Source organism: Aquila chrysaetos, chromosome 17, assembly GCF_900496995.4.
Source record: "Aquila chrysaetos chrysaetos chromosome 17, bAquChr1.4, whole genome shotgun sequence".
Lineage (NCBI taxonomy): Eukaryota > Metazoa > Chordata > Aves > Accipitriformes > Accipitridae > Aquila > Aquila chrysaetos.
Genome location: NC_044020.1, coordinates 24395028 through 24422955, shown reverse-complemented (window position 1 = coordinate 24422955; position 27928 = coordinate 24395028). Strand labels below are relative to the sequence as shown.

The following is a 27928-nucleotide window of genomic DNA, read 5'->3' as shown; positions in this document are numbered from 1 at the left end:
GTTAGACTAGCTCCGTTGCGTTTCTTTCCAAGTGACACAACTACTGCCAGAGCTTGGTGAAGAATATATGTCATCTAGACAATGTTAGCTGTTTATGTGGTGTCAGGCTGACGTTCAGGATGATGATAGCAACATAGATTCGTAGGTGCCAGAATACAATTATGCTATAATGCATTTTTCTGGTCCAGAGGCACAGTTGGATTGCAATCTTAAGGGCAATAACTGGCATTCTCCAAATGTTTACAGAACTGCTAAGACATCTAAGTATGGTGTGTATCTGAGCAGTTGGCTTGATTCCTCCTGACTTACTGAAAACCAACTTCCAGGAAAGCTTGCAACACCAAATGGAAAAAAGTTTGTGGTATGATGGAAACAAGCTTTTTGTGAATCTTTAAATGTAAAGTTCAGAATACCTCTTGCCCATGTTCATTTGAGTCCATTCACGTTCACAAGGTGGTTGTTTCAGTCTGCAATGGTCTGATATGCTTGTGTGTTTTGTAATCTGCTATTGTCCATTTGTGCAGTTTTTGACGCTTAACTGCCCTTACAAGAAAGTACTTTCTGCTTATGTAGAACTAATTTGATCATAATAATGAAGGAAACGACTATTGTTAAACCAATCTTGATACTTTTTCAGTGATGTTTTTTTCTTTTGTGTAGGGCTTTTTCCATAGCACATTAGAGGTGTCAGGCTGCAGACAGTCATACGTTTTAAGTCATGCAGGCTAGATCTACCTTTAAGTGCTTGTAAGTGGTAGATTATCTAAAAAATGTTGCAAGGTTAACATCTGTTACATTTCACTACTTTGTTACTTTGATACTTACAAGAATGCATCAGAAATTCAAGGCGGGGGTTGTTTTTCTGTTTTGGTTATCTTGTGCTTCTAAAGACTTAAGGTTTATGTGGAAATAACCTTTTCTTGTGTTAGTAAAAATAAATACCTTAAATTTTAAAATTGGATTTAAGTTTTCTGATAAGGCCTGTTGCAACCTTTATCTTCCTTTATCCCTTTGTGTCCCTTAAGCAATGGTACCTGCTCTCCAGACCTGAGTCTCCGGAAGTGGTGCTATTTTTACAGAAAGGAATTAAATGACTTGTAATTTTCTTAATGTAGCATAGCATAGTATCTAGACTTTCTTAATGTACAGTAGGATTTATATTGTTTCTTCCTGAAGAGTTTGGGATTGACCAACATGAAGAATTTTGCTTTTCTGACATAGCAGGCTTTTTTCCTTTACATTGTTCAGTTGGCAGTTTTATTTTTGGAGTGACCACAATTAATTCTGGGGGTTCTGTCCACTCTTTCAGTGAAACGAAGGCTTAAAAATGTAATTTCCTTTATAGGGTATGGTTGGAGAAGCAGAATTACGTACCCATAAATTTCTTTTTAAGCAATCATAGAGGGCTTCTTGAATTAAAAGAAAGTGGATTAAATTTATTACTTTACATGTACTTGCTTGTTAAAGTGGTGATGGATCTTCCTAAAGAGATTTTTAGGGATGGCATTTTTATAGAACTCTTCTGCAGTTTTTCAGCAGCTGGATGTGGCATCTGTCTGCCTTGGTTTGTGTATGTGAGGCTAATATTTCCTGTTGATCACATTGTTACAGATACTGTCTAGTAAACATTTCAAGCCGTTGAAACAGAGCTAGAGGAATGGACATAATATTTACAAAGGTGTTCTGGATCCTCAGAAATAAAAATGGTTCTCATGCCTGTATAACACCTATATAAGAAAAGCAGGTTTTGCTATTTGTCATTAAAGGGATCACAGTTCAGTTTTTGTATGTCTTTCAGAGAGGAATCTGGAAATGGCTTTAGTTTAAGTTGCTGATTTCAGCTGATGTAAAAATATGTCTTCTGTTATATTTGCATAAAGTTCTAAGTTTAAATTTTAAGAAAATCAAGCATGTCCAAACTGTAGTGCAACTTAGTAAAAAAAGATCTAATATCTCAGGCAGTTTATGGAACACTGGCCAATGTTTGAGTATGCTTATTGGTTGTGTTTCAGTTTTTGTATGCATTGAGGAATTGTACTCTGATTATGAAGTATTGCATTCTTAAGAGCTGTTGTGTGGCAACACAGCCATGCCAAGGCACTAGATTCTTTTGATCTGAATAGAAGCAGAAAAACATGCAATTTGCAATCATGAGTTTCAAGTGATGATAAATGTGTATGGAAATGTAATGAAAATTTCATACTTACCTCAATATGAATATTATGAGCTGGAAAGCAAGTCCTATGAGGAGCGGCTAAGGTCACTGGGTTCGTCTAGTTTGGAGAAAAGGAGGCTGAGGGGCGACCTCATGGCTCCCTACAGCTTCCTGAGGAGGGAAAGCGGAGAGGCAGGTGCTGAGCTCTTCTCCCTGGGATCCAGTGAGAGGACACGAGAATGGTTCAAAGCTGCGCCAGGGGAGGTTTAGACTGCGCGTTAGGAAGCATTTCTTTACCGAGAGGGTGGTCAGACACTGGAACGGGCTTCCTGGAGAGGTGGTGAATGCCCCAAGCCTGTCAGTGTCTAAGAGGCATTTGGACAATGCCCTTAACAACATGCTTTAACTTTTGGTCAGCCCTGAAGTGATCAGGCAGTTGGACCAGATGATTGTTGTAGGTCCCTTCCAACTGGAACTATTCTATTCTATGAACACTCTGGGGAAGAGATGGAGCTCTGGGTGAATAAATGTTTGTCATCCCTTTCAGCTCACATTTGCTCTAAGCTATGGACTTTTCAAGAAAATAACTGCTGTAGACATACTTGCTGTTGCACATGTTCTTTTGGGTACACTGAATGAAGGTGGGAGAAATTTGTAAGAATGTGAGCAGATTTAGAGATGCTTCATCTGTTGTTATGTACCCAGAATAGGTACCTGCTTTCTGGGAAAATCTTGTCGTTAATCCTTGCTGAGGTTGGGGTCCATGTTTCCCTGGTACAGTTTGGGGCTTTTCTTTATGTACAGGGGGTCTCTCTGTCAGGAACTACCCCCTGACCCTGGCTCCAGAGGATTACTGTTACAATCTGTAAAGGCTATTTTTAAAGTACTGGAAATTGCTTAGGGATTGCCCTGCACCTTCACTGGGCAAAGTATATTCTTAAAGATTATGGTGTGTAGGTGCCTCCTACAAATGAAGAATTGGGCTCCTGAATTTTCTGTCCATATATTTACATGAGACATACCTTCTGTAATGCTGAAGAAAGCTTAAAGCTTTGGAAATTTCAGTGGATAAATGGGATTTCTTCCGGCTTTAGGTCAGCATCTAAAGGGAATGGTAACATCAAGGCAACATAATTCTGCAGTTTATATAGGTCATATGGTAAAGCATTAGGAAAAATGTAAAGGAGGCAAAATGTATTTAATTTTTTTTCCCCTCACAAATTCATTGTGAGATGCATTGACTCCATTTTAGAAAGGGGTTGTGGAGTCCCACAGAGTTAGTTGTCGTTCCCTGAGAGTCTGGTGGATTTCAGTTTTCAGTTTGTTATTGTAGACTTGTCACTGTTTCCAGTATGCTTTGCTAATGTTTTTATGTATCAATAATGTTACTAATAATGAATTAATGAAATGTAAAAACAAAAAAATTAAAATTTTATTAATTTTTATTAAAGTGTTTGTTTATTTTCTTCACTAAATGTAAAAATATTTTTAAAATGTTTTGCCAATTGATAAACTCATTAAAACTTAGAGAACCACTCATGTTAGAAAGGGGCAAGATATGGACTGTAATTTGCATTTAATAGCCTGTGGAGATATGAGAAAGCATTAGTAGGATCATGTTGTCATTGTGCTCATGCAGATCCTGTTCTGAAAAATAATTTAGGGACTCAAGTCTTTCTAAGAGTCTTTGTTTTCTAAGTTGATTTTTTTGTATTTCTGATGCTAATTGAGTTTTTATAATATGGTTGTGAAGAAAATGTTCTCAATATTTAAAACCCGATAATGGTTACTGCAAAAGGTCTAAATATCTCTCTATCAAATGGATTTTTTTAATGGAATAGAATAAATAATTTTATATTGGAATTTTGTAAATGTATATATTCATAAGGTGAGAACAGATTATAATATGATTTTATAATTAGATTTCCAGATTGGGTTCTATCTGGTATTGAGACAGGTCTTTCTCTTCTTGTAGGTATACCTTTTGCCTTGTTTGGTACAGCAGCCCTTGTTTGGAATGCCTGGATTTCAGAAAGGCAGTGTTTTTACCTGAGGTCTTTGAATGTCAGTTTTCATTCCTTTTCCACGTTAGATTTGTGATTACTCTATGAGTAGTAGTAAGAAAATGGAAAGGGTTTGATCTGTGATGTGGTAGGAGCTTGTGGCCAATGACAGTGCTGTTTAAAAAATCTTCTGTGTGATGGGAAAAACTTTCTGCACTTCACTTCTAGAGGAGTTACAGACTGACTTTAGAAAGAAGTGTTTGCTAAGACAGGAAAAAAAAAAAGGCGAAACAGACTACATGCATTCTCATTGGTTAGCACAAACCAGTGATTTTTATTTGGTGTCCATCTGAATTTTTCTAGAAGTGTTGCAGCTTGTATGTTTTGTTTTGGTGGTGGTTTTTTGCTTGTTTTTTTTCTTTTTTTTTTTACTAAAAATGTTTATAATGACCTTCTTAAGGCATGAGGGTAGGGCATATCAGAATGTCTTGGGGACATAGTGATGGGGGTCCAGAATCTATCACCTCAAAATCAGTGGTCCAAATTCAGTCCAGCTTGTTAGCAGACATTATTTTGTGTAAAATGAGCTGCAGAGTTGACCGGGTCATACACACCTATGATTTCCATTTGAGTTAAGGTCGAACTGCTGTAAGTCAGTAGCTGTAAGATAATTTTAAAATTTCAGGACTGGCTGTTCATCGTTCTTTATCTTAGGGTGGTTTTTGTTTGGTTTTTGGTGGGTTTTTTTGGGGGGGGGACAGGTGGGCATTATTTAGTCACTTCATTATGGCCAAGATGTCAGAGTTTGATACAGGTTTAGTTGGGCAGAAGTGATATAGCAGCTGGGACTAAGACTTTGTATTTATAATGTCTTTTTGTGTGTATTTGTTGTGAAGAACTCCAGGCACACCTGATGTAGGACTCAGAATATAAAAGCAACTGAAACTGCTAACAAAGAAAAGGAAGATGATGGTGTTTTTTTCTGATTTTTTTTTTTTTTTTGGTAAGGTAAAGATCCTGTGTCCTCAAACACCTTAAGTTAAGAGGTAAGGGAAGAAATACATTGCATAGTCTGATCAGAGAAAACTATGAGGACAATTGGTGACCCTTTGAAATGTGTTTTAGGCCTTACTACTCTAAGCAGCAGCAGACTTCAGTTTGGGTTAATGGTGCCTACTCACTTAACCCAGTTGAGAAAAGTGAATATAATCCCCTACTCCATTTAAATGCAGAGCGAAACAGGTTGCTTAACCTAGCTCTGAAAGTAGCTTAACATTTAAACAAACCAAACGAATGAGCCCCCTTCATCTGAGAAGCAGAAACTAACAACCCATTGCAGCAACTCAAAACCAATTTGAACCCAGTATACAATATGATGAAGGGATTCTCTCTAACAACGTGTTATAAGCCTTAAAACTAGAATTTCATAAGCAATTTTTTATCTCCTTCCCTGGGGATTGTATTCAAGTGAAGTAATTCAAGATACAACCAGTCTTTGTTCCACTGGTACATTGTTTAGATTTCTGTTTTCTACTGGGGTGTAAAGTTAGGGGGAAAGGAGCTGTCAGAAAACTAGCCTAATGTTCTGCATATGGTTTTGGCTATAATGGGTAAAACCTAGGAATCTAAATTCACTGACTGATAGTAGACCTGTTAGGAAGATAAAATAAAACTGTATATGGTAGAAATAGGTAACTATTGACCTAAGCTGGGGCAGAGAGGGATGACATAAAAAAAAAAATAAATTCTGAGTGGTTCACCTAACCTATTTGTTTACAAATTATATTTTTCTACAGCAATTTCCTGATGGTTTGTGCAAGGGACTGTCAATGTCTTTAGTTAATGTGTGTCTGTGCTAAGCCAGGCAGCAGATTCTTTGTTGTGTCGTCAGGCTGCAGTTAAGACGGGGCAGAGGACGTTGGTCAACAGGTAGTATCACTGCTGCAGTTACAACTTTTTTCTCATGCTCTTCTCCAAGAAGTTTGTCCACAGAGCAAACTTATTTTCCATTTTTAGTTCTGTGTATTCAGGCTGAATATGTGGGTATTATTTTTCTGACTGCTGTCCCCTGCAATAGGGGAAGAGACTAAAAGATTGCTGATTTAATATGCTTCTGATTGGGATGGTATCTGCAAGGTATGGGCTGTGAAGAACAGTGTAACTAATTTAAGTTGCCGTGTATCATGCTTTACCATCTACTTCCTGCAGGTGTTTGTGTCTCATCACAGTCCATTGAAAGGCCATGCCTTGCTACAAGAGGTATAGCTCCTATTTAAAAGACACTGTTATTGAGTGGTATATAAAGATTTTTGGGTGTTGAAGAGATAACAGTCCTGACTACGTTTGCTGGAAGACATCCCTTGGTACAATAGTTGGTGAAATTTTATATTTGATGTACCATCTAGATCAGAGAAGTAAGTGAATCTGGATGTTAAGTAAGTGTTATCTGTGGGAATTAATGTGTGTGAGGGAGTAGGAAATAACAGTAATAGATTACACTTATTAATTGAGCTAGGCAGCAGGTAAAATTTGAAGATTCAAAATGCAAAACTTCCAAAGGTTTGGAAACGTTGTAGATAGTTGGGAGACCAAACTAATTTGAACTTCAAATAGGGGACATGAAAATAGCACTTATTCATTCATTGCTAGTCAGTTCTTTTCTCTTCCAGGCCAGCAAAAAGGTAGCTTTTCATGCAAATAACACTGGCTGTGCTTTTCTGTTAATATTTCTGAAAAACCTCTGAGACACTTTGCACCTAGAGGTTATTTAGTGGCTATGACAATGAGTCCTTAGCTCAGTTTGCAGTGGTAATGGCAAACTTAGTCAGATTGAGGTACAAAACTGCTAAATCAAAACTGAAGTGCTTTGAGTATTCATTTAGAAGTCTATATAAACAATATACTTTTGAAGTAGTCTTGGTGTCTATGCAAATATGTATAGACGCCCTTGACAAGTAAAGACAAATGCTAAATTCACTCTTAAGCCATTCCTCTTCTTCATTCCATTAGACGTCCTATAGAATGATTTAATTTCAAATGTTTCAGAGTATGAAAACATTTTGTTGCTTAGAGCTTTCTGTACATGCTCTAGATTCTGAAGTTCTGTTAGCTTGTAAATAATTAAATATACAAAATAACTGCTAAATATGCTGAATAATGTACTAAATAATTATAAGTTCATTCCATGTCTCCTTCAGGTTTTTGAATAAGGTGAATGTAGGTAAAAGCTGTCCGACGTTCTGTGTACTGTTGCCAAAACTTGGTCTTGTAGTTCTTTACAGTTGAATTTTTCCTTATTAAATACTTTGCCAGAACACACTGCTAGAATTGATTTCATTTATCTTGAGGTGGGCTTGAGAGAAAGATTGGAATTGTATTACTTTGAATTTGTTTTAGTATCCTTTTATATTAAATAACTACGTTTTCACTTTAATATCTTTTATTCATTGGAGAACACAGGACAGTGATTTTTTTTTTTTTTTTTTCTTTTAATTTCTGAGGAAAAGAGAGCTACAGTCAACTTCTTTGCGCTAGGCTTACTCTTTTTTCAAAACTTTAACAACACTTTCCTCTGTTACAGTTCTTGAGTTTACTGTGTGTGTATAGAGAGAAATAAACTGGAAATCCTGTCTCTGAGGATTGGAATTTAGTGTAGTTTTAGATGGAAAACAAAATATTTTAGCATACACTTGCCAGTTAAGCTTTTAAAAGGACTTTCCATGGGGTGCAACTTCTGAAATAATGCAGAGTTTCTAAAGAGGTTTCCATGTGATATATATATATATATATATGCCAGAGTTGACTTGCTTTTAGTTTATAAGCTGCTGGAGTGAAAATCAGTATCTTGGCCTAATCAACTGTAGATTGTAGAAAAGTTGTACTTAGTTTGAAGTGATGGTTTTCAGTGAAGTCTTGTGGCCTGTGATACGTTCTGCTGGTGGGTTTTCAAGTTTTTCTCATGTTTCTATGTGTTACATGGGAAACTTTAAACATTTTGGTTTACTCCCCCCCCCCGACAAGTTCTTGCACACTTGCTTAGCACTAATGTATAGTAACATTGTAAAATGACTGGAAAGAGTCTCAGAAACTGAATTTAAACCCACTTTTGTTTAAAATTTACAGTCCACTTAAAAATTATTCATACAGAAATTTAACATTAATTACTGTATGATGAATGATAAAATGAGATATTGATACTCCAGGATCAGATTAATTTTATTATTAGAACATAAAAAAATAGTTTCTGCTTTAGGAATTTTGTGAATACTATTTTCTAGTTAATGAGTGCTTAAAAAGTGTGTGATACAGCTATAAGTATCGATATTGAAGGTACCTGAGATTTGGTGGATTTATCCTTATAAATACATGGATGAGCTGCCTTTAATGTTTATGAAGAGGCCTGACTTGCCCTTCGTTGAGGTTGAAAGAGCAATATTGGTTTGAGAACCATATTTTCTTTAAAAGGAGAAGAGACAGGAATTAATGAGCTTGAAAATTTAAAAAATAGAGGCAAATTGTATTTATTGCTGGAAGCTATTAAATTTAAATTGACTGTGTGCCCTGAAGACTTTGGTATACATAGATTCCTTTTGTTTTACTATCTGAAAATAAGTGTGTTCTCTCTCTCTCTCTCTTTATATTTGTGTGTATATATATACCCTCCCCCCCCCCCGCCATGTTGCCCCAGTGGTACGTGTACAGGTGAACAAAGTTACGAGCTGGGTTTTTTGTTTTGTTTTGTTGGTTTTTTTCTTTAAATTATAGCAAGCAGAAACTATGTAATATAAGTCCTTAATATTTTCAATACATACTTTTAGAAGTAAACCACCTTTGTCATGCATTTGAAAGGGGCCAAGGTAATACTGTTAGAAAATGAACTTAGCAGTAAAAGGTTTCAAAATGCTTTTTTACAAGGGTAAAGATACTGACCTGATGGATTGCCTTAATGTATTCCAGAGTGTGTTTAAAAAGGATTTAGGAAGTTAACTTATCCAGTTATTGTGATGTGGACTGTATTAAAGATGTATTTTAGTAAAATGGGTGCATATCAAAGTTAAGTAAAGAACACTGAGTAGTGAGAGTGCTCAAAAATAGTTATTAAAAAAAATCTAAGTCACTTTTCATTTACTGCTGGTCTACATAGTATATGTAAAACACACACTCAGAAACGAAGTGATTACCTTTCTAACATACCTGAATCGTTTTTCTTAAAAAAAATAAAAAAGTTAACAAAGTTGTTGCAAAAACATAACACATTTTTATTTCAAATGGTTGTCTTCAGGTAGCAGCTATGCTTACATTTTTCAAATTTCCTCATAGCGTAAAATACACTGTGATCTGATTACAGTGTCTAGTTTAGAAGTCTAGATAATAAATAAGAGTTTTTATTTAAGAAAAATGAAAATGTATTTAATTGTATGTCAACATTGGATCCCATGGAAAAATGCACACATCTGTATTTAACCTGGTTAAACTATAAATGACTGTGGAACATCTGGAGTTAGTGAAAGTGATGAAGGATAGAGCACTGGCAGTATCTTTGTTACAGCAGGGGCTATTGTATATTTCTTGCTTATTAATCCAATCCTGGTTCCTCCATTAGGTTTGAATTATAGAACCACGTGCTAAATAAAAAAGTGAGGGAAGGGTGAAAGAAGACCAACAGTTTGCAGAGTTGAATTTAGTTGTAGTCTTCTGGCACACTGCACCTCCCATTCAGTACCCTGGTGACAGACAGCCAGGCTGTGTTCTGAGCCGCTCTCATTAAATGCACTAGGCTTGAATTTCTTAAAATTATTTTGGCATTTGGGATTAAAAAAATAATTTTCTTTGTTCTTATTTAGTGAAATGTTTTATGATGATAATTTTCCATACAAGTTGTGCACTCAGCAATAGTGGTTTGATTATAGAAGTAGCCTAATGTACTACTTATTATGAATGAAGAAAAATAGTTGTGATTTTTCTGTTAATATTTTTTTAACATTCTGACATTTATAAAATGACTGGATTAGCTGAAGTTATCCATTCATGTGAATTTTTCTTAAAGTCTCTACAGAAAATTAGCATTTACCTGAAACTTTTAATTGTTAAATGCATTGGGTTTTTTATTATTATTGAGTGTTAGTATAGGGTATTAATGGTTCTTGTTCAAATATTCAAGCTTTTTCTTGCTGACTTTAGTCAAGCAAAACTTGTCTTCATTGGGAATTTTGCTGACTAAAGACTATGTAATTGCCCAGTAATTAATGTAGTTAAAAGATATCACTCTACACGTAGTTTACTCTTTGGAACCTGAATGTTCTGCCTGTTTACTCAGTGTTGCCAGAAGGGATCACTTCTGCATAGTAATTTTTGGATAAATTTCAGTGGTTCTCTTTAAAAAGTGCTGGTTTCAAAAGCTATTAAGCTCTGTGAATATATAAGGTCCTTGTTAACTTAAATAATTCCATGAATTCTCAAGTATATTATATACAAGTTCACTATATACATATATAAATAAATAAATGTCCACTGTAGTTTGTTATTTTTTTGTCTTGTATATGTATTTGACATGCATGGTAGCTTTATACTTTAGGATGAATATCTCTTAGGCATGCATTTATTTCCAGTTTAACAAAGGTCTTGGAGAATATATGCAATTGTGATTTAAAATAAATTACATGAGAGGAAGAACAATTAGTTTCCATTAGACTGGAAAGATGTGGAGGATTTTGAATTAGGCACGCTGTCATGGATGGATGCTTGTCAGCATATATTGCCCATACTTCATGAACTTTGTGCATTAAATTTATTCTGCATTTTAGCTGTGAGGCAATGTATGTTTTATGAATTATCTGGGGGTTTTGTGTGTGCATGCTAATGTAATGTGGTGATGGATATCCTTACTCCTCTAATACCATGTTGCCATCAATGCCATCATTGCTGCAAAGAGAAGTACTGTAGAAGGCAGAGGCATTTTGAAGGTGATCAATGTCTGTGTAGTGGCACAACAGATTATGTTGTTTTTGCTATTTCTGGAAGGATCTGCTTGCTAAGCCTTGTTATATGATGATATTTTAACTGCTAATGGAATTGAGGAGAAGTTGTACAGATCTTGGAAAAGAAAATTGTTGGGTTTGTGCTTCTAGGGCATGCCTGGCATGCTCCCTGCCTAGCTTTGTAGGCTAGCTAAGGAGACAAAATTGGATTATAGGATGGGTGGAGAATCTGGCTGGTATCATGTTGTCTGTTTGTTTGGGTGTGGGGGGGAGTTTAACTCCTCTTGAATGAGAAATAATTTTTGCTTAATTGTTAACTGATGAGTAATATTCTTGAAATCAATGCCCTCATCACATACTTGGTACTTAAATTACTTAAATGTCCTGGTAACTTGCTGGATATGGGACCTCTTAGAAAATGTCTTCCTCTTTCTGAAATGGGTATGGTAGTGCCTATCCATCTTTGTCAAAAGCTTTGGGGCTAGAGAAGAAGAGTATTCTAGAAATGCATAGTAGGTATAAAGAATCAACTTGTAGGAAGAAATTATTTTAAAGCATTGTGTTCTGACTGAAAAGGAAAGGACTTAAGTGTTGAGCCCTAATCCCATCTTCATTCTAGCCTGATCTGTGATCTCTGCTCCCAGCTTCTTCATCATACTACAAAGGCATCAATGACAATCAACCTTGTCCATAAGTAGTAAATGTATTTTTCTTGGTTGCAACAGAGAACATACAATTATGATGGTATCCTTTTGGTCAAGGGTCATGTGATGAAAGTGTTGTGTTACATGCTTAGGAGTAGACCAAAAATGAAGAAGAAAAAAGGAAAAATGATGTACATAGACATTCTGGCAGCAATGTTTTCTGTTGGAAAGCAAATTAGCGTTTTCGTTTTACTTGTTTAAGGGTTGAGAGTTGGACAATGTGAAACCTTTCCAGTTTGCTTCATAAGTCATACGAAAATGAATTTAAAATCACATCTTGGGTTGCTTCTCCATGAATTGACCCTTCTCTTTAGGAGAGTATGAAAAATCAAATTCATCTGCTTGATGTGTGAACAAAAAGTCATCAAGTCTTTTCAACTATTTGTAAAGGGAGAAAAAGGTGCAGTGATGATGCATTCTTCTTTCTGTGTGGGAGGGAGTAATACCTGGTCTTTTCGGCTTCTAACAGTATATCCAGAACTTGCAAAACAATGGATTAAAAACTTTTTAAAATGACCAGTCATGTTTTATTTCAGTGTTTGGATTAAACTTTCATACAACCTGAATTTCCAGTAGGTCGTTGGTGTGGAAGGAAGGGGGAAGAATGTTGTTACAGTTATTTAAGGTGTTCTGTTTCAAGACTAGCAACCGAGACGTGTAAAATCATGAAGACTTGAAAATCTGAGACATAATTCTTATTCTTTTTCATAATAGCATCTCATGTCAGAGAAATATGTTAATATCTTTTTCTTGCCTCAGATTAGTACCGTGTCCCTATGAGAAGTACTGTACTTCCTGGGTTTGGAGGAAGCCGAGGGAAGGAGTTTTATTAATTGGAAAAGTGAGTCTTCCTGTCTATTAGGAGACATACAGTAATAATAAAGCAATGCTATTTATTTTTATTTAGTATAGTTGGTATCATATCCTGTTTTGCATAATAGCATTACCATGTGCTAGTGTTTGGGGTTTTTTTATGTATCCATGGTCACCTGTCAGCTTTTCTAACATAAAGTTAGAATAATATTATGTAAACTCTGACATTTTGCAGTGTTTGCAAACTGTCTGTATACAATTAAAGGAAGACAATATCCTTTTCATACTGTTTAACTCTAAGGTTTACTGAGTATCCTTTATATTTGGACCTTTACTATTTTATTTTATTTTTAATTAGGAGAAAAAGCCTCATTTTAACTACATATCAAGGTGATCTACTGAATTTTTAAGCTTTATTTTTTTTACATGAAAGATTCATTTTCTGGTGGAAGTAGTGTTGGTTTTTAGAATCAGTGATTCACTCAGCACTAAGTTTTCCTAGGTAGTGCATCATGCCAGAAATCTAGTATTATCCTGTTTCTTGTGTTTTTAAAAATAATTTTTTTTCTATAAAGGATATATTCCTTCTTAATATGTAAGGACTTGAGCACTCCTCTCTTATTAGCATTAATGACATTTATTTGTACAAGTTACCACACATCCATATGAGCATGTATTCAGAGACATGTTTTTGTTTGACATGTTGTTATATTAAATTGTGTTGCTATGATGCTCTAACTGTTACTAAGATTGTGTCAAACCTTTTGTTTTTGGATATCTAATTATGTGACAAAGTTCCCTTGAGGTAGAACTTTGTGGTTTTTACTCTTGGAAAGCTTCTCCCTTCATCATACAGACACCTCTTTCTAAGTTCTAGAAAACACATTAGTGTGATTTGGTAGTAAAAAGAATTGATTGCATTTAGGAACACTGGATATTAACAGAAAAGAATAGAGAAGCAGAAATTTTTCAAATGTTAGTCTGAGTTCTTGAAGCTTAATAATATCTTAAGTGGAAATGCATTTGAAATACCTATGATCCTTCTATCTTACTTTTAACCCCTCTGTTTCTTAAGTTTATCAAACATGGACTATAGAAAAAAGACAACTATTTGTCCTAGTATTCCCACACCCTTAACAATGGATGTTTCTACACCATTAATTTCTTTGCTTCTAAGTAAAAAGATTGTGTTACGTGAATAAGCACTTTACAAAAACTAAGCATATAGTTGGAATGCCCAGTTGCATGAACTATCTGGAACTGATATCTAGCTCTTCTCTTGCGAGAGAAGCAGTAAATAGCAAAGCGCTGTTATCTTTCAAGGTCAAGAGGAAGATACAGACTGAGACTACTAAAACTGGCTCAAAAAGCCATTCTGTCATTATGAAACATTAGGCTTTCTGAAAAAAAAAATGCTATTTGTAGACGGCTCACCATATTCACAGTCAAATCATGCAATTTAATGACTTTTAGGGAGGGTTTTGAACAAATTAATGAATTAACTAAGTTTTCTATTACTTCCAGAGAAGAAACATCCCCATGCAATTTTTCTTCCTTGTCAAGATTTTTTTTCTTAATGCTAAGTTTACCTCAGCCTTCTTTAGGAAACATCTCTGAGTACAGAGGTTTATGTAAGACATTTTTTCTTTGAACTCATGGTGAAAATATTAGGGTTTTGCTACTTTTGTCCCTCCTACAACGGCGAAGATTTCTAGAGGTACTCTTTCTCTTTCATGCTTCTCTCTTGAAGTTGGTTCATTTGTCGTTAGCAAACCCAATCCTAAAATGATCCTGGACAGATATTGGTAGTTATTAGTACAGTTCAACTGAAGAACAATCTCAAAGGTGGATTCACTTTTTTACAGCCTCTGCTTCTATGATTCTGGATTTTTTTTTTTTTTTTTTTTTTTTTTTTTTAAACTATACTATTCTGGATAAAACTGAAAGCAATGAATCATAGACCATGCATGGAAGGGACATCTGGAGGTTTTCTAGTCCAAACCTCTGCTTAAAGCAGGTCTGGTTAGAGCAGGTGGTTCAGAGCCCTGTCCGGTTGAGTTCTGAATATCTTCAGGGATGAAGAGTCTGCAATGGCTGTGGGCAGCCTGTTCTAATATCTGGTCAGAATTTTCATCATTCTGACTTTTGTCCTATGGATCTTGTCCTAATCCCTGTGCGACTCAGAACAGCCTGACTCTGTCTTTTAGAGGATAGTGTCCAATTTTATGGTCTCTAGTATAATAAGAATACTATAAAATGAGAGTTAGTTTTTAGCCTACTGTGGTCACTTTTGCTCAGGTATTTGCAGGGCCATTGGTTTCTGTCTTTGTGACCTAGTTAGTGGATAATAAGTCACGCTTTCCTTACCTTTTTTTTTGTAGAATACAAACTAATTTCCAGGGCTTCTGATTATTATTATTCTGAATAAGGGTTACAGAGGTTGTTGATCTGGACTTGGATGTTGATTAATTATAGATATATTGTATTGCCTAGCTGTGCATAACAGAAATGTTAATTCCGGTTTAATTCAAACTACTTTTTCAGGGTTTTTTGGGGGTAGATGGGGAGAAGGCTTGGTGAGAGGAGAGGTTTTTCCTCCAGAAAGCACAATATGTTTGAATTGTATCAGCTTTGTCAGACTTCTCACAGCAGTTTATGTACATTTTGTAAAAGTGTGTGGCTTTTGAAGTAAAAAGATATTTGTGATAGAGAAAGTTTATAGAGGGTTATTAGAGAAATTTAAAAATTAGTTAACTGTGTGATTCTTTATTTTTATAGTGAAACAAAAACTAGTCTTTCCATGTTCTGGTCACAAGAAACCAATTATGTGAAGACTGAAGACCTTGGAAGGCTTTTCTATAAAATCTTGAGTTACTGAAGTTGAAGTTGTTAGAATTAAGTCTTGAGAAAGTGTCTATAGGTTCTGGAGACAAAGAAATAAGCTGAATAATAAGACAATATGATACTTCTGCGGGAGTTGATAAGGTTTTTTTTTATTTGAACTCATCTTTGAATATTTAGAATGAAAAAATTGGTATTTTCTAAGTGGAAAATTCTTAAAGTTGGGAGAAGCTGACAAAGAATTATGGGCAAAAATGTAAAAAAGATCCTCAGTCAAGAACTACATGTTACTATAGTTACTCATGTTAGTAGGTAACCCTCTGGAATTAAATCCACATTTGTCTTGTTAGAGATTAGTTTTTTGGTTTGTTCCTCCCCCCAGCCCCTAGCCGTGGATAGATGTCAGTGACCAAGACATTTGGAAGCCAAAGTATACAGACCTTTTCTCTCTTCAGCCTTTTAATTGAAAATACGTGCTAAAAGTACCTCTATGATACTTGCAAAGTCTTTTCTTCTGAATGATGCTATCCTCTTGAGTACTTATGGTTATGCATGGAATCCCCATGTGGTCCATGGGTTGTGGTCTGGTATAGAGAAAAAAATGGTACATGCATGTGGTAGATCTCTACCTCAGGAAATACTCTGAAGTCAACCTTGGCAGTTATTTCTGAATCACAAGCAGAGTAGTATTTTAGATGTTGGCCTAGGGTTTGCACCTTTTTATTGATCTAGGAGAAAGCACTTCTCTCCCAATTTATATTCATTCTTTCTTATACATAAATGAGATTTTACACGTGCGAGATTTTACACGTGCGTAGAGTTCAGAACAATGAGTGAAAGTCATGAAGTTTCTATCTTAATATTGCACCTTTTTTTCCCCACTAGTACTTTCTTTTGCTCACAGTCTATATCCTTTTGTTTTTTGTCACTCACAGATTAGTAAATTACTTCAGTGCACCATACCTTTTACAACTACATTTCTTAATAGCTTTTCAGAGATCAGATTTCACAGAACATGGTTTTGGTAGTTTTCTGATGTTAGTTTCTTCTAGGATACGTCTGAAGAATTGCCTGTTATCGAATGCATTTTCCACACAAGGCTGTGGTGGTTTTTTCTCTCCTGTGTCTTAGGTGAATTTGAAAACCAGTACCTGCCTTCTCTGTAGGAGCTATCAGAGCCCCTTTTCTTCTTGTGGCTAAAAATGGAACTCTCGCTTTCCTTTTTTGTGAAGCTGTATCTGACCTAGGGAAGTGAAATGGACCTGGCATTTGCACTTACTGCTTTTTGCTGCTTTAAGCACTGTTTAAAAAGCCAAAAGTGTATGCTGAAGAAGAGGACCCACAAGCTCTAAAACACAAATTTTTGTGGAATTGATTTTGCAGATTATCTTAATACCTATTTTTGTGGAGTTTCAGAGATTTTTTTTTGCTCGTATTAGCTCAGTACCTTTTAGATGAGAATGATTTGTCAAGAATACTTTTATTATAATTTCTTTAATAAGGACTATATCCAGCTAAAGAGGAGGTTTTATTTTGTTTGTGATTTTATGCAGTTGTTGAAAATTTTGCCACCCTTATGATGCTTATAGAAGGTATATTTATTGGTGTTTAATCATATGCTGTGGTTTGTTGTTCTTCTAAAAATGCTTTTTTTTAAATAAAAGTGGGAAGTGAAAACTCTTGCAGATTGCGTAAGATGTTCTTGTTACGTGAAACTGATACAAATGCTACGGTTTTGCTGCTACTGTTTTATTACATATGGCACTGTTACATGTAAGTAGTGTTATATCAAAATTACTCGTGAAGCTAGGTATGAAATTTCATATTATAAGATATAGAATCTTACATGCTTTGTACAGGATCTGGATCTTTTGGGCCAGGGGGTGTCTCCCGAGAAAAGGATTAAGAGGTAAAAAAAAATTTTGTCATTGGTTGGGTTTTTTTTTTGGGGGGGACAGGTGAGGGTGGTGGTGTTTTGTTTTGTTTTAATTTTAGTTCTTAAATTCACTGTAGGAATTGATAGGAAAGTTTTAGCTATTGACTTTTATTTTACATACTCTTATTTTGTGTAAATCAATCCTTGAGTTTTATTCTCACACTCCTTAATGTGCTGTTCTCAACTCTAAGCATTGAAACTTTCTGGAGACTCTTCAGAATAAATGGATAAATTAATAGATGACAAATGTGAATAGGAAAAGAAAATATCTGGGTATCTGCTCTAGTGTTTGTCTGCTGTCACCTTGTTAGGCTGGAGTACTTGCAGATATTCTAAACTTGACTGTGTGGCCTTAAACTGCCTAATATAGTGTCTAAGGTGGCCTTGCTTTCAGGTGGGGTTGCATCAGGTGTCCTCCTGAGATGCTTCCCAAACTAAATTTATTCTGTGATTCCTTGAATATATTCAATTGTATTGGTTTACTTGGACTGTGGAAAAGAATTGGTTACAGAGGGCCAGACTTGCATTTTTCTTAAAAGTCCCATAGATTTCAGGTGAATTGATTGTAATATAAGCAACTGCCACTGTAAAATAGGTGATGTTTTGCATCTGCTTGCCTTTTTTTTTTTTTAATTAAAAAGGTATTTTATTTACTAAGTGTTTATTAAGTCAGTGTTGGGATTGAAATGAACCAGCTTCACTTCCCAGGAGAAGATTGCTGTGATGTTCTGTGTTGTCATCTTTTTTCATTTTCCCTGTAACCTTGAAGTCTCTTCCTTTAATATGTGATTGGGCATGCTTCTGTTGTGTGTTCAAATACAGGTGCTAACTGTCATACTATTGTGCCTTTTATTATGGGGCTGATATGCATACTGCTTCATGGTAGGGATTTCCTACAGGCCCCGTTGTATGACTAAATACACACTGTAACATGATGGAGAACATAGGCATTTTGGTGATGCCTGATTTTCACTATCTCGTGATAGGGGTAGGGTATACAGCCCTTGAACAACTTTGTATGGGGTGGTATTGTCTGTTTGATTGAAAGATAAAAGGGCAGTTGTTTCAGTGAAGCAGCAAAATACTTTTGTTTCAGTCTTAGCCTGGCATCTTAGATATTACAGGTTCCCAGTCCCCTCATCTAACCACCTTCTTTAACAACTGGCATGTACAGACAGACATAAGTTTGTATACCTACAGGGATTTAGATGTTCTACTTCAAGAAAAAAAAAAAATTGTAGGCTTTCTTTTTCTAATGTAGCATGAAAAAAAGTTTGCATCTCTTAATATAGAGAGATGTGGATGCTATATGCATTTGGCAACAGTTCATTGGTTCAAATAATATTAAATGATACTTTCCAAAGTAGTTAATTTTCTCCTTTTTCTTAAAATTTTGAAGCTGTGTTTGCCTTGTATTGTGATTAAAAATGAGTTAAAAAAACTCCCCAAACAACCCAAACCAAAAATTGAGAATCATAACCCCCCACACCTTTCTAAAAGTAGAAAACTTAATTGAATTTCCAAATTTATTTGTGCATTTCATTCTCTGAAAAGATAAAAAGCTTGTATTTCTATTTTTTCTTAAAATGTCTTCCTAATGTTTACCTTTGGTTCTAGCTAGAAGTCTTATAGATATCTTATTAAAAAATTATAGCTTATCCAAGATTCATTAATGAGCACTCAAAGTAGAATATTTCTTAATAGTCCAAGAATTTCGAGTATCTCTGAGGAAATAATTAGCCTAATTTCTTCTTGTATAACTAACTTATTGTATTTTTGGCACAAGCTCTTAATTTCTTATGGAGGTCTTGTGTTAATTTTTTACTTCCAAGATTTTATTTTTTTTTAATCATGTTTATCGTAATTACTAAGGCAGTCTAGTTTTCCAAATTGTAAGGCAGTCCTAAATTTCCCTCTGGTCTCATGTCCTCATGGTCTTGTGATATTAGCCCCTGCTCAATTGTATACTTTCCTTGTTAGATACAGATGATAAATACTGAAAATGTAATGCAGAATTTGGGAGCTGTTAAGAACTTTCCTGTTAAAACCAATACAGAATACTCTTTTTCTGTAACAAGACTGTGAACTCTATTCATTAAATAACAAACCACTAAGTGAATGTTAACCACATGAATCATGCTATCTTTGTAGGAAATTTTTCCATTCAATTTTACTGTATAGTCAGCTGCTTTAATAAGGAAAAGAAAAAAAAAAAAAGTCTGCAGAGGCTTTTCATCGCAAACAAGATATTGCTATGAGGCAAATGACAGAATTGAAAGTTACAAAAATAAAATACTAAAAGGATTGAACTTTCCATTGATTTGAAGGATTGAGAATTACTGCATCGTGTTGTTTCATTCTTTTTGAAGAAAAAAATGAAAGTCGCCTACATTTCAGTACCTTGTTACAGCTACCATTTTTAGAAATTCATACCTGACAGATATGCTAGAAGAATTTAGCCTTACTCCTAGGAAGGGAAGTTAGAATTCCTCAACTTAAAAAAAACAAACAAAAAAACCCAACAAAAACAAACAAACAAACAAACAAAACCAACAAAAAACTGCCAGTAGCTATTGTTTCATTTTTGTTTTGACAGTGGTCTTTGGTAATGTTTATGTTGTTTTTCATGCAACTGAATTCCTGGCCATAGTAAATAAAAAGTATTCCTCTGTTTATGGTCTAAGTGGTAGTAAACAGGTTACTTTTAGTGCTGAGATCCCAAGCAGGAGTGAAGTGAGAATTTTTTTTTTTTTAGAAAATTTTACAGATGCTCTAAATTTATTTTAGTTTACATTATGCTGTACATTCATATTCTGGTCTTTCTTGGGCTATATATTCTTTGGGATATTTGTATTCTGTAATCAAAAATTTCTAATTAATGACTTAGTAGCTACTATAAGTTGTTACGATGCCACATGCTTATCCTGCAGCTATAATTGGTATAGATCAGGAGAAAAATCTGTATCAGCTGGGTAAAAAGAAGAAAGTTAGTTCCTGTTTTAAAATTGCTAAGAGGTGCTTGGAGTTTTGGCAGAAGAGCCATGAGGAAAAGTGCATGCGAGTTGGTTAGAACTTAGTGATACAGAAATTTATCATCTGTTCTGCTCTTTATCACAAAGGTAATATTGCCAGTATATATGCTTTCTAAATGACTACTTTTTATTCTATTTTATTGTTGTTGTTTTTTTTTTTTACTCTCATACTTATTTTGTATAGGCTTTTTGGAGCCTGCAGTTTCAGCCAAAGATTTATTCTTCAAATAATGCGGTCTATGTTATGTCCGGTGAAGAAACAGCTAATAAGCCTGTCCTAGATTGAACACATTGAATGAGTCATTTAGTAAGTATAAACATGCAAGTAAAACCGATACGTTGTCATAGGTAGGGGTTAACCACTGGCAGTGTTTGCCAGAAATACAAATGCAGCAGCCCCACCCTCAGCTAGCTCCACACATACTGTTCTGACAAAACAAACAGCAATATGCTCTGTCAGTTGTTCCTTTAAAATGTACAAAATTCTGCAAGTTAGCTACTTACTCAAAATTACAGGCCAGATAATATATTGTCCAGTTGAATATAACTGGCAAAATTAGTTGTCTTTATTACTGAGGCAAATTTATGTTTGATTTATCAAGTAAGATAGATCAGGACTTGATTAATTTGAATTCTTACTAACCAGAGGTAGACTTTTAAGTGAATGAAGAATCCTTCTTAATTCACTGTTTGGTCTCTCTACCACTTTTGCCTTTTGGATATGAAGAATAATGGGATTTCTGGTGGGATTACAACAGTCCTTCTCAACTTAACAGTTGGAATGGGAAAAGGGGCTTTTTTCCCAGCTTACGTTTTTCTGTCTTATTCCTTGTGAATGGCTCCTGATCTTCCTATATATAAAAACATGATTTTGGTATGTCTGTTAGGTAAGTGCATTTCACAAAGTTCTCATGATCTCTATTAAGCTGATGGTCAGGCTTTGGTGACTGCATTTTGTGTAGGAAAGCTTGCAAGCACCTCAGATATGCACAGCTGTCTGTGTGTGAAGATATTAATCATGCATTGTTATCAGTTGTAGATAAGGAAGTCTTGAGCAACCTGATCTGAATGCTCTGCTTTGAGCAGGAGCTTGGATTGTATGACCTGCTGGTCTGAATTCTGGCCTAAATTATTGTATGATTTGATAAATATAAACTTGTTGATAAAATCTACTGAAAACGCAGTGGCTTACATATTCATGATCCGTGAAAAGTTTCCTTCTTTTCACAGGACTGTGACTGGAGAGCTTCTTAAGCCTTTTAGGACATGACTATCTTGAGAACTGTAATGTTTTGGAAATGGCCTGGGCTGGATGACCTACTGTGTCTTTTCCAACCATAATTTCTATGAATCTGTAATTTTGAGGTTGACTTCTTGTTGCCCAATTTTACAGTTACTTAATTCCAGTATCAGGCATATTTTAAGCGACCACATTTAGTCATGGTAAGACTGTGTGGGTTGTTTTGTTTTTTTGTGTTATTTTTTAAATCCTTCTGCAGATTGTCAGCACTTAATGTATTCTTTCCTATTCTGGTGCCACAAATAATGTTCCTAGTCTGTGAGGAAAGAAAAGTCTGATTACCCATTTTGGAATAGATGATGGATTAAAAAATGCTGCTCCCAAAATTGTTGCAGTTCTATGTGAGGTGTTAGGCTAGTTCTGCTGTTTGTTTATACCAGAAATGCATTTCCATCACCAGAATAAGGGGTGGAATTGAGAAATTTTGTATTTGGTCATATTTTCAGCATTGTTATCAATAAGTTTATAACGAATTATTCAAACATTTTTTAGAGCTAAATGCACGTGTACTTCTGAGGGCTATGAAAGGCTCCTAATTAAAAATAGGCTTGATTAATTTTTTTTTTTTTTTTTAAACAGTTATTAAAACACTGGTGTGGCTCTGTTCCCTTCTTGTAGAAAGCACCCTTTTTATGCAAGAACCATCTTTTTGGAAAGACATCTCCTATTAAGAGTTTTTACACTAACGCTTTTTGGAAAGAACACCTCAGCCTTTGAGTTTTTGAAGTGCCCTATGTCAGCATCCCTCAGGACTTAATCCATGCTTTCTATCCTAATTTGCTTCCTGCTTACTTGTGATACATGCCAAGTTTGCCAGTTTGATTCTGATGTTTGCTGTAGGCAAAATAAAAAACAAACAAACCACAAAGCATGTAAACAAATCAGGATTTCTCTTTGATGGACTAAAAACTTAGCTTTGTCTTTTAAAACAGAGGTGTGTGTACATGTGTGAATATATATTACACATAGACAAATAGCAAACAGTCCTTCCTAGCTGGTTGAGAATCACTTAGCCTAGAATTCGTGTGGTATCTCCGATGAACTGGAAATTGGAGGATTAGCAGTTAGGTGTGAAAACACTATTGATACTACTGAGACTTGCTTGGATTCTGTTTCTCTTTTATTCCGTTTAAATGATGTGTGGAATAACTCGTACATTAATCATGCTGTTACAGCCATGGAATGTCTGTGTTAAAATTTGTAAAGTAAGGTAATCTTAGGTCAAAATAGTCTTGTGATTATTACCAGACTTATGAGAACTGTGTATGAAATGTAATAACAAAGATGATGGATTCAACAATAGGTTGTTCTCCATTTTTTTTGTTCTGCCTTACATCCTTATTCTCTATCAAAGTTACTTCTCTTTTGTGTATACATAGGTTCTTATAAACTTTCTTGTAGGGGTTTATGTTGCATTCCTGGAAATCCTAGCTAGTATTTAACACATGTTTTGCCTACAGAGGCTTCTGTCCTTTACTGCCTTATGTCAGTGCTGCACTTGGTGATAAATGAAAGTAGTTAATCACTTCATAGAACGTTGTTTTTCATATTTTATAGATATTTTTTTGCCTTTTTTAACTTTAAAATAAAGCCTCTCCATTTTAGTGTGCCTTTCCAAAATTGCTTTAACTCCTGTTGCACTCCTTTGAACTTGTTCCAGTTTGTCTTTTTAAAACACAGTGCTGAATATGGAATGTACTTTCTGCAGTTGAGACATAACCAGTTCTGAGACGATGAGAATAATGTCTCTTGCTCTTCAGGGAGAAAATCTGCTGTGGTCCTTTGAAATAACTGAGTAGAGCCTATAGGACATGTTGATGTGGTACATAGTGTATAGATAAAATAGCTCTTTGCCTCTCTAAAGCCTCTCTTTCTCCAACTGACTGCTCTGATTGCTACTTGAATGCTGCATTTTGCAGTACCTATATGAATCACCAGTCTGTTTTGGATGGCGTTTAATAGTAGGTAGCGTGAATACGTTGACATTCTCAGTTGTTTGCGCATTGCTGTCTGCTTCATCAGTGGTGTTCTATCTATACAACTTCCATTGCTATTGTTTGTGTTTGCATGTGTTATTTTTTTTGAGTTATATATTAAAGCTCTGAATGTTAATGGAATGCATGAATATTTGACCGGTTAAGGTTAACATCGATGGGAAAAATACCCAACTACCTTGTTTCTCTCTCAAAAAAATAAAACAGCACAAAACCCAACCAACACAAAACCAACAAAACCCCTTGTAGTCCCTAAAAAGATATTTAGTTCTTATACCACATGTGAATATTGGACAATGCTCTTTAACTTAATTAAATCTGTCTGCTTACATTGTGGTAGTGGTGATTTAAACTAAGTTCATCAATAAGAAATTGGAAATTAATTTGTTAAAGTTTGGAAGATGTGTGTTTGAAATGAACTCTTTCTTGGTAGTGATTTTCAGCGGTGGATATAAACTGAAAGTGTCCCCTTCTGACATTTTAATACTTTAATTTGGAGATTTCCTCCAAACCCTTGGAATTCTAATGTTTCTGAGCATGTGCTTTCACTGTAATAAAAGTTTCTCCAGCCTACAGTCTATTTTAACTGAAGTCAATTAACTCTACAAACATTTGACATTCTATAAAGACCCTAAAGTTTTTTTGGATCATCCTTCATTCACGTAACAGAATGATACTTTTTTTTTTTTGTTTAAATACATATAATACCCTTCTTTGAACAGCCATATATATCTTGAGTTACTTTCATTAGCTGAGTAACTTATTCTGCATTTTTGTAAAAGGAACTGCAGTTTGACTATAAATATATCAAAATGCCACAGAATTCAGGGCTACAACTCAAAAATGCTGATCAGTTTGTAAAATCTAAATCAGCCCCTCCATGAAACCTAGGGAAGGACCTCTGTGGTAGCAGAAAAATTTCCAGAAATTCACCACAGTCTTTTTCTAAGTTGCAGTTTGTGCTGATGTTGCCAGACAGCTAAGAAGAGATGGGAAAAGCAGGAAATCTTTTTGGATTTAATCACAGTGCTGATTTGGAAAAGCAACTTAACAATGGAAAATATTTTTATATTTTAAATCATAAACACAAAACTATGAAGTACATGGTAGACCGTGATTGCATTAAATTGGATTGTCTTCATTACTAATGAAGAAAATTATTCATTTTGGAATCTGATGGTCAGAAGCCCTACTGCCTGGACTTTTTTTTTTTCTTTTTTTATGTATATCCAGACTAGGTTATTTGCTGTTTTCAGTACTATTTTTTTGAGGTACTGGGGACTTGACTGCTATACTTGAGAGCAATAGATATAGCTTTTAAAGTACCATCTTTCTGTTTTCCTACCTTGGAAAGCCTTTTCTACATTCTTGCTTTCAAAAGATGTTTGACAATATTGATAGACAGTACTTACCCTTTCCCTTGAAGATATTAAAATTCCATTGTGCGATACCCAATTTTTTCATTTATCTCAATCAATAAAAAAGTGCTTTTTAAGAGAGATCTTGCAGTTCTAGCCCTTGCATCCTCTACGTGAAAAAGTTCTTATTTAGGTTGCTTGATCTTTTGTAGAACTTGTAAATTAGGAAGACTTCAGGTAACCTATGGAGATGGGTACTTGGATGAAAGACTGAATACTCATTTCTAAATGAGAACATAATGAGGTTATGAAGAGCACATAGATGAGCTAGGTAGCAGTTGTATCCAAGTGAAAGTGTCTACTCATCTGTCATGTAACTGAAGTACAAGTACATGAGTCATTTTGTCTTTTGACTCCTAGCTGATCATAAAATCAGCATATTTCTCTTATGAGACTGGCCAATGAAATATACCCATTTTCCTGCAGTGTAGAGCATTGTATTACTTCATACTGCTGGGCTTTTAGGGTTTGACCACAGTGACTTGTTCTACCCGAGTCCGTCCTTTAAAACTAACACCATACCTTTGGTTTTACAAAGTTTTTATTGCTATTTTATGTGTAAATGGGATATAATAATTTAGTAGTTTTGTTTTTGTTTTTAAATCAGGATTTCTGCTATACTCTAGTACCAGTTGAAAGATGGATGATGATGACTTTGGAGGATTTGAGGTATGTTATTTGGATGACTTAATTTTGAAATTTAACTATTTTCAACTATTTATGTAGGAATTTATAGCATTTTATAAAATATGTAACAATAATTTTCTTCATGTTTCTAGGCAGCAGAGAGTTATGAGTTTGGAAATGGTGAAAAGCAGACTACATCCCCTGCTATTGCCTGGGCAGCATTTCCTACAGGTATTGATAAAATCACTATAAAAATTCTTAATAATGCATTGCTGTCCTTCTGTATGCACTGTAAATATTAGTACCCGGAAGGGTGTATATACACAATAAAAGAATAGGCAGCAGTGAAAACCTAGCATCAGAATGTTCCTGAGTAATTATTTTGGGAAGCTGCACTTCTCGAAGTTAAACTTTCTTGAGGAATGAAAGTGAAGTACATTTTATCCAGTTAAAAGGCTGATTGGCATCTGATGGGAAGAAGAAACAGAGCTTCTTCGCTCAAAGGATATTCTTATTTTTGAGTATGGAAGGTCTATTGCAAATGATGGGAAAACATACAAGAAGTAAACTTAAAAATTGGACTTGAACGTGTTACTTCCTCCATTAGATTTCTTTGACTGTGATGAAGCCTTTTAGTTGCTTTGGGGGAGAGGGGGAAATGATCTTTTTTTACTTAAGCAGTTTTTAAAGTTAGAAAATATATTACACATCCTTTATCTCAAGCAGAAGCTGAAACATTGTGGAGCTACTTCTATTAATTTGTACAAATGCCTGGTGCCTGTCTGGATATTAAAAAATTTAAAAAAAGCTCATTGATAGTGGATAAATGTACAATATCAGTAGAACTAAAAGATTAAGGAGGTGTTATTGATTGGCAATTGATTTTGTTGTGGGGAATTTAGTCTAGATTTCACTGCTTTCACAAAAAGAAACATCACTTTAGCAGCATTAAGAAAAAAAATGCCACATTTTATTCTTTGTTCAGGAACTAAAGTTTTCTGCCTGTTGTTATGCTATTATGCTGAATAAATTATGCAAATTACAGTTTTAAAAATGAGACAGAGGTTTGTCTCATGAGGTCTCCATAAATCATGTTCTTCAGATGTTTTTATTTATTTCTGTCACTACTGGCTTTCATCTGTTGTAGAATAATTAGTTGTTGTGGTTTAACCCGACAGGCTGCTAAATGCCACACAGCCCTTTGCTCACTCGCCCCCAGGGGGATGGGGGAGAGAATCGGAAAAAAGGTAAAACTCCTGGGTTGAGATAAAGACAGTTTAACAGGACAGAAAAGGAAGGGAAAATAATAATAATGATAAAAGAATATACAAAACAAGTGATGCACAATGCAATTACTCACCATCTGCTGCCTGATGCCCAGCCAGTCCCCAAGCAGTGGGCCTCCACCCCCTGGCCAACTCCCCCCAGTTTTATTGTTCAGCATGACATCATATGGTCTGGAACATCTCTTGGGTCAGTTGGGCTCAGCTGTCCCAGCTGTGTCCCCTCCCAACTTCTTGTGCACCCCCAGCCTCCTCGATAGCAGGGCAGTATGAGAAGCTGAAAAGTCCTTGAGTTAGTGTAAGCACTGCTCAGCAACAGCTAAAACGTCAGTGCGTTATCAACATTATTCTCATCCTAAATCCAAAACACAGCACTGTACCAGATATTAGGAGGAAAATTAACTCTGTCCCAGCCAAAACAGGGCAATTTGTCATTGAAATAAAGGAAAACAAATAATAAGGAAACTGTATTTTCCCAAATAACTTTATTATTCGTCTTGTCATTTTGACTGTTACTCAAAAATACTGCTTAAATTCATTAGCATGTTTGAATGTGTTTAATTAAATTAAATGCAATATAGCTGTGCAGCACTTATCTCATGAAGTCTAATTTAAATCTAGGACAGTGTGTAGAATTTAAATGATTTATAAGTAACACAGAAGTTTTTTGTATGACTTGTGACACAGAAGTCTTAGCGTAGGTTATACCAAGGTGTATTAGAGTATTTCAAAACTAAAAGAAAACCTCTTTCATTCAGAATATTTTATTGCTGTAAAATCTTTATGTGACTTTTTCATGCAAATATTGCTGTGAATAAATTAACTTATTGCAAGAGGCAAGATTT

General features: G+C 35.1%; 1 protein-coding gene across 7 annotated transcripts in view; it reads left to right on the top strand.

Moving 5' to 3' along the window:
* The window catches only part of CCDC91 (coiled-coil domain containing 91), a 160883-nt gene that overhangs the window by 2176 nt on the left and 130779 nt on the right, over nucleotides 1–27928 (top strand). For 4 of the 7 annotated variants that reach the window (XR_003927223.2, XM_030041180.1, XM_030041181.1 and 1 more), the window contains exons 2-3: nucleotides 25781–25842; nucleotides 25953–26031. Coding sequence is in view for 6 of the 7 variants with exons in the window: in XM_030041180.1 (XP_029897040.1) it covers nucleotides 25813–25842; nucleotides 25953–26031 (109 nt within the window). In the remaining variant the exon portion in view is untranslated. Of the gene's footprint in view, nucleotides 1–25775; nucleotides 25843–25952; nucleotides 26032–27928 lie in introns of all 7 variants that reach the window. The other 3 variants (XM_030041178.2, XM_030041179.2, XM_030041177.2) reach the window with 1 other exon arrangement.